Consider the following 7,975-nt stretch of genomic DNA (forward strand, 5'->3'; position numbering starts at 1 on the left):
TGTAGTAGTAGTAGTAGTAGTAGTAGTAGTAGTAGTAGTAGTAGTAGTAGTAGTAGTAGTAGTAGTAGTAGTAGTAGTGGGTCCTCATACCCAACGCAGCGCGTCCCCGGGTGGTGGATAGGGGAAAGGCCTCCAGATATGGAAGTTAGCTGCTTAGTAGTCGTCAACCAAATGGGAGATGGTAGTGGAGAGTAAAGGACAACCCTGGTGGCACAAGTGCTTTAATAAATACCTCACATACTCGAAGAAGGGACCATCTTGGCGACGGGAAACCTACCAAAGTCCCCACTGCCTTGTGGGTTGTCAGTTAATGACAAAGGCTAGCAGAGACAACTGTACACAAGCCGGCAGTAGGCAACGGAAAACCAATGCTGTAATATCCCAAGAATAGTCATGGAAAAGTAAATTCATTATCAGATAACAGCGTTAAGGGGGTTCATGATCCAGCTCTGAACTCCCCGCTCGGTAGGGACCGCCACGGGCAGCAGGTGGCGCCCGATCGTCATCCAGCTACTGGCTGCAAAAATAAACAACTCAACATAGCCACCTGGAATGTGAAAACAATGTACCAGAAAGGCAAATTAGATAATATAAAGCAGGAAATGGACTGGATGAAGCTAAATATGTTAGGCCTTTCAGAAGTTATATGGGAGGAGGCAGGCTTGATTAAAAGAGGATCCAAAACAATTGTATATTCAGGAGGAAAAACCCATCAAAGAGGAGTAGGAATTTTATTTGACGAAGCATTTGCAAAGAGCATCAAAGGTTTTTGGAGAGAGCCAGATAGAGTCATCGTGGTTAAATTAAAGGGAAAACTTTTGACATAGGTGTAGTCCAAATATATGCACCAACATCAGAGCACGACAACGAGGAAATTGAGACTTTTTATGAAGAACTTGATAAAGCAATGAAACAGTTAAAATCACAAGATGTAAAGGTAGTCGCGGGAGACTTTAATGCCAAAGTAGGAACTACACGTATAGAAGATGTAGCAGGGCCACGGGGACTGGGTAAAGAGAATGAACGCGGGGAACGACTTGCAGAATGGTGCAGAGAAAATAATTTTATAATATCAAACACCTGGTATGAAAATCACCCAAGAAGACGATACACTTAGAAGAGTGCTGGCGATATAAGTAGAAATCAAATCGATTTCATACTTGTTCAGAAACGTTTTAGAAATACAATTAAATCATCCAAATCACTGCCAGGAGCAGACTGTGATAGTGACCATGTACCAGTCATGTGTAAAATGCGGATAAGACTGAAAAAAACTTCAAAAGTCAAGGTACCAACCAAAATTTGACGTAGGTATTTTAAAGACAAACCATGAACTGAAAGAACGTTTCTCCATAGATGTAAGCAATGAATTTCAAGCTTTGGAAAATATTACTAAATCGGAAGAACTATGGAGCAAAATGAAAGACTCAATAATGGAAGCTGTGGAAGAAAATACCCCCCCCCCCAAAAAAAAGCTAAAAAAGCTAATAAAAACTGGATAACCCAGGACATATTAAAACTAATGGAAGAGAGAAGAAAGGCAAAATCTAATGTGGAAAAGTACAACATCTTAAACAGGGAAATAAAGAAAAAATGCAACGAAGCAAAAAAAAACATGAAAAAAATGATCAGTGTCAACAAATAGAGAAGAACTAAAACAAAGATAGCAAATACATGCATTCCAAAATCAAAGAAGTAAGTGGGATAAAAGGATGATCAAATACAAGATGCAAGAGATCAAAAGGAGTAGGTATTTTAATGGACAAAGGGGATGTCTAAAACTGATGGTCAGAATACATAGAGGAACTTTTCAAAGATAATAGAGGAAAAAAACAGGTAATAAAGAATGAAATAAATGGACCACCAATACTGAAAGCAGAAGTACAAGCTGCCATTAGGAAAATGAAACAGGGAAAAGCCACAGGGCCAGATAATATTCCAGTTGAAGTGATTGTCGCGCTTGAATAACTAGGCACTGAAATAACAACAAAGCTCCTAAATGCTATTTATGACAGCGGTGAGATCCCAGAAGATATGATGAAGTCAGTTTTTATAACTTGATTGACCTAAAACACCAGGTGCCGCTGAATGTGATACGCATAATACAATTAGCCTTATGAGTCATTTTACAAAAATATTGCTGCGAGTAATAATGGGAAGATTGAGAAAAAGTGTAAGACCAGAGATATCTAAAACGCAAGTCGGCTTTGTTCCCGACAAGGGCACCAGAAATGCTATATTCGCCTTAACAATGTTAATGAAAAGATGTATTGATGCTCAGAAAGATCTGTATTTATACTTCATAGATTATTCAAAAGCGTTCGATAAAGTTACACATGATGAGCTATTTAGAATACTGGAAAAGCTAGACATAGATGGAAAAGATCTAAGAATTATCAAGAATTTGTACTGGGACCAAAACGCTGCTGTACGAATTAATGGAGAATACAGTGAATATAAGCAGATCAGGCGAGGAGTGAGGCAAGGATGTGTTATGTCACCAGACCTCTTTAACATGTACAGTGAAACAATCCCTAGAAACATATAAGAATGTCCAGGTCTCAAAGTAAAGGGAGAAAAGATTAATAACATCAGGTATGCAGATGACACAGTTTTGATAGCAGGCTCAGAAAAGGACCTTCAATTGCTTCTTGATACTATTGTAACAGAAGGTGAACGTAAAGGATTATTGTTGAATGTAAAGAAAACAGAATGCATGGTAATATAAAAAAAACCCAACAAAGCCTAGTTGTAATCTCATTAGCAAAGATGAAAAGATCAAACTAGTCCAACGGTTTAAATATCTAGGATATATGATAACACCTGATGCCAAATGTTCCACAGAAATAAGACGGTGAATTACAAAGGCAAAGGCTGGTTTCAATAAAAATGAGCCCAATCCTCAATGGACACCAAAATGAAAGTTCTGAAATGCTATGTTTGGTCAACCCTTCTATATGGCTGTGAATGCTGGACAATCACTAGAGACAGTGAAAATAAAATAGAAGCAACAGAAATGTGGTTTCTTAGCAGACTGCTAAGAGTATCGTGGAAGGAAAAGAAATCAAATGAGGTAGTTCTTGGGGAAGCCCACGTGGGTCGCTCAACGTTAAAAAACAGTCAGGAAACGATAAATGCAGTTTTTGGGACACATAAGGGTCTTAAACACCTAGCTCTCAATGGCAAATTGAGGGCAAGCGAGGCAGGGGAAGGCCCAGAACAACATACTTGGGTAACCTAAACAAATGAGTGACAGGGAAAGATCAGTGAAATGTAGCTTTTTTGAGAGCATCCGAGCAAAGGAATGAAAGGAGAACCATGATCGTCCATGTCTGTCGCAGATCTGGCTCTGGATGATGATATTATTATTATTATTATTATTATTATTATTATTATTATTATTATTATTATTATTGTTGTTGTTGTTGTTATTATGATCATTATTATTGTTATCATTGTTATCATTGTTATTCATCATTTTTTAAATCACGTTCCTGACGAAACACTCATGGCAAACCTTTCTATAGAATTTCAAAACATTACTTTACTCAAGTCTCTACCATTTTTTTCTGATCTTGCTTCCCAAAGTTATAATATGCTGCTGCTGCTGCTGCTGCTGCTGCTGCTGCTCTGCTGCTGCTGCTGCTGCTGCTGCTGCTGCTGCTGCTGCTGCTGCTGCTGCTGCTGCTGCTAAAAATAATGGCGATGATGAGTGTTACCATGTTCCTGACGGAGCCCACAGGGCGAAACTTTGAACTTTTACAGTTTTATGAAAAGGAAATTCTAGTCTCCATCTGTTTGTTTGCCTATCGTTGCCTTCGAGCTTACAATATTGATGATGATGGTGATGATGATGATGATGATGATGATGATGATGATGATTTCAGGGGAAGGACGAGGCTCCCCCCGAACACCTGGTAACCTCGAGAGAGCGAGAGTACCTAGCCCGTGTCTGCTGGCTGCTACACGATGTTGGAACCCTGGCCCTACGCACAACGTTCGACTCCATCCACCCGCCACTGTCGCTACCCGACCACCTGCAGCACGTGCACGTGAAGACCATGCTTCAGAAACTGCATCAGCAGAGCGTAAGTCATCACGCACAGGCACGCATGCACGCACGCATGCTTGCATGCACGGTATAGACTTGACAATAAAAACAATTATTCTTCTTCATCATCACTCATTTCCGCTCGCTCGTCTTTTTTTCTTTTTCTTTCTCTGTCTGTCTGTCTGTCTGTCTGTCTGTCTGTCTGTCTGTCTGTCTGTCTGTCTGTCAGGGGCGGCTCGTGGGGCTTAAAATGGGCGTGCACAATTAAGCAATAGCAGGTTGAGGATAGTCAAGGGCATAGTAAATGGGATGGTAGGATCTTCGGGTAGGTTAAGGAGGACGATATGCTTTTATTTTCATTATTTTAACCTGTCGCTTTGATTTCTTGAACTAAACCTGTTTGTTAGCTGAACACCAATTTCTTTATCTTGTATTGGAACTGAACACTCAAGTAATAACTTTCACCATTCCACTACAAAACCATTCAAAGGCACAACTCATAAGACGGAAGTATGTCACGTTCACCTCCCCCAAGTTCAATGGACCAATCACAATTCACTTGAGCACTCTGCTGGATTGCTCCGGGGCTCACATAATTTTGGCAAAGAATAGTGTACAGTATATTGCGTTTATATTTAGACTGCCTACTGTAGGCTATGTTTCGTGAGTGGACATTGGGATGTGGCGTCCTATTTATAGTAATGTGCCGCCAAACTTTGTACGAGTGTCGTCATCGCTTAGGTTATCCCAAAGAGAGATTTATAAGTCAGGCGCTTGGACTTTGGCATAACATAGTAGATGTTTTACGAAGCTATAGACTTAGAAATGACAGTTACAGCGCCAGCGAGGACCTTGTTTTAAAAAATATTTTGTTAGTGTTTGTTTCTGGCTTCTTTTATTTCATTATCGGGGGTGCTTTATGTAATAGAACATACACGAATTTTGGGCGGCACTGCACGACCGAGCTCTATTGACTGTCTGTCTGTCTATCTGTCTATCTGTCTGTCTGTCTGTCTGTCTGTCTGTCTGTCTGTCTGTCTGTCTGTCTGTCTGTTTCTTTGTCTCTTTCTCTTTCTCTTTCCCTCTCTTTTTATCTCTCTCTATAATATACGCTTTATTTATATAACTCTCTCTATCTCTTACACATCATTAACACGACATATCCACGCAACACCACACACCACACACACACACACACACACACACACACACACACACACACACACACACACACACACACACGCACACATAGACACCCCCCCCCCCCCACACACACACACAGAGAGAGAGAGAGAGAGAGAGAGAGAGAGAGAGAGAGAGAGAGAGAGAGAGAGTCTTGAAACTAGCTTTAATTGCAATAAAACTAAACGATAATCTCTTATATAACGGTAGACACAAGAATGTTCAAAATCCAAGCAAGTGTGTTCAATTTTTCTTTTGATGTAGGTGTCTTTAAGCCCCCTTCGACACAGTTTCCTTCATTGAAGAGCTGATCTTGGGCCTTGCCTGTCCGTGCCAACCTGGACTAAGAGTTATACTTCGTTCTAGAAGAAAAACCGAGATCTGTACTTGATAAAAATCCTCCATACACGTTGATCGACCTCAGTTCTTCATCATACGGCGACGAAGTGCTTGGTAGTTACACCACACTGGGGCTGATTGTCTATTTTTTAAAATTTTTTGTTTGTTTTTTGTTGTTTTTTCTGTTTTACGGCGCTCGCAACTGCATACGGTCATACTAGCGCGCGGGACACATTATACATTTTCAGTTGGTTGAAAATTTAGAATTTTGCTCGGGTGGCGACCGAAGCTTACTATTATCGATTTTGGACCATCAAGGGATCTTAAACGTGCACAGCCTGCACTCGGGGCCTCTGAGATTTTTGGCCCTTATCGGAGAAGGCAAAGTGTTAGATCTTGCCTACCATAAGCTCTGGGGTGTGGTTAAAAGACAGCAGTAAGAAGGAGCTGACGAGTAGCAGTAGAAAGACTGCGGAAAGAGTCAGGAGCCCAAAGGATGGGGCAAAGGAGGTGAGGGGGTGGGAGCAGAAAGTGGAGACGAAAGCAGATGTTAAAACATTGTTAACAACAGAGCAGGAAAGGGGGTGACATGAGAAACTTTATGCGAATAAAATTTTTCTGTCGCTGTCCGGATTCGGACCCGGGACCTATTGAATGAGAGGCGAACACCGTAACCTCTCTACACCACAAGAGCCCCCTGATTGTCCGTACTTGAAATAAAATCAAACAAAGATCTCTTGAATAACAGAAAACATGAGAACGTCCAAACCAGTGCTTGTGTGTCAATGACCACTGCCTCCTGAACACAGCTCATGTCTATTCCTGTTAACCCGGTCAGACCAGCCCTCCCCCTCTCAACTAGAACCGGACACGACAACCAGCTGGTCCCTACGAATTGCCCATTTTCCCCTGAAGTCCCAAACCGGCTCTTCCACTCATTGCTAATGTCGGAGTCATTAGATCTAAGACACGGATTTGTTTTAAACGGTAGATGAAACATGTATTTTGGTTGAGGTCTGAGATCTGCGTCAGGTAATTTGGAACGGTCGGAGACAAAGAAACTTGAAATACTGGACACCTTCAATTTGGCGCGAAATTGCCTGGCTGGCTGGCAATGTACGATCCCGTCGTGAGAAGGAAGACACGAGAGATTGCAAGTTTTTAGTTGTTACAACAATCTTGAGAACTTTTTTCTTTTTGTTTTATCCTTTTGCTCTCTATTTTGCTTTTTTTGCTTTCAATTCCAAAGGCTCAGACTCTGGAAATGTTCAAAACAATTCAAGGAAGCGAATGCCCTTAATTGAAGTTTTAAAAAACCACCACGGGCTGAGGGACAACAAAATAAACAAGAATTCGTCAGGAACATCATCAATCTGCTTTTTGCCTCCCCCTCCCTCTTCCTCCCTCTTTTTCTTTTTTTCCTGGTCCCCACCCTCTTTTCTTCCTCGTCCTCCTCTTCCTTCTCTCCCTCGTCCTCCTCTTTTTTCTTTTCCTTGTCTTCCTCTTCCTCATCCTCCTCTTCTTCGTCTTTCTCTTCCTCCTCCTTTTCCTCCTCTGTCTCCTCTTCTTTGTGACGGTTGTCCTCCTTTCTCTCGTTTTTCTCCTCCTCGTGTTGTAAAAAGGTACATTGTGGTATGAAAACACTGGGTTATGGGGTTGTGAGGGTTGTGGGAGTTGTGGGGGTTGTGGGGACGGAAGATGTTCATTCCTCTAAAAATGTAGTAGATAGTAGAAGTATACTAATAAATGTTGAACAGAAGACTTATCATAATTTAATTTACAATTATCACAATTAGGCAGTTTCTGGGACACTTGAAACGACATGAAGGCTTTGAACATCCAACTCTCACTGGAGAAATAAAAGGTAACCGAAGCCGGAGAACGGAGAGTAACTTACATGGAAACCCGTAAAATCTGGATGAGAAGGGGGAAAAACAGGATACCATAACTTTTTTTCAACACACTAGCAAAGAAATGAAAGTCGAACCATGAATACCGAAGTCTGTTTCATATTTTGAGGCACTTGGTGGTAAATGCATCATTAATTAGACATTTTGTTTGTGTCATAATGTCGTTACCAACACAGTTTTAAGACACGTTTCATCACACCCCGCAGATTCGGAATTGAAAAATTAAAATAGGTACAAACCAAAGAAGTAATCAACCTAACAGTCTTCAATGACTAAGATGGCACTAGTTGATGTTCCGAAGTGAAGCATCGAGAAACAAAGTGTTGGATGTTGAGTTCGCATTGGGACTGATCATGTGCGTAGTTCTCAGAGAGGGACCCCACATTCGAGACGCCAAGGCAGGCAATTATTATATCTATGGGATGCAATAACATGGCATTGTGTATCTGTCGGTTTATCATTTGGCAACAGACGGTAGCTGAGAATACCCCCC

General features: G+C 41.2%; 1 protein-coding gene across 1 annotated transcript in view; it reads left to right on the forward strand.

The window, feature by feature from the left end:
• The window catches only part of LOC101849611, a gene marked incomplete in the record, with an annotated part of 60,234 nt that overhangs the window by 26,059 nt on the left and 26,200 nt on the right, over window positions 1–7,975 (forward strand). The window contains 1 exon segment of the mRNA XM_013081845.2: window positions 3,888–4,086. Within this exon segment, the coding sequence (XP_012937299.1) occupies window positions 3,888–4,086 (199 nt within the window).

Source organism: Aplysia californica, unplaced genomic scaffold, assembly GCF_000002075.1.
Source record: "Aplysia californica isolate F4 #8 unplaced genomic scaffold, AplCal3.0 scaffold00148, whole genome shotgun sequence".
NCBI classification, from domain to species: domain Eukaryota; kingdom Metazoa; phylum Mollusca; class Gastropoda; order Aplysiida; family Aplysiidae; genus Aplysia; species Aplysia californica.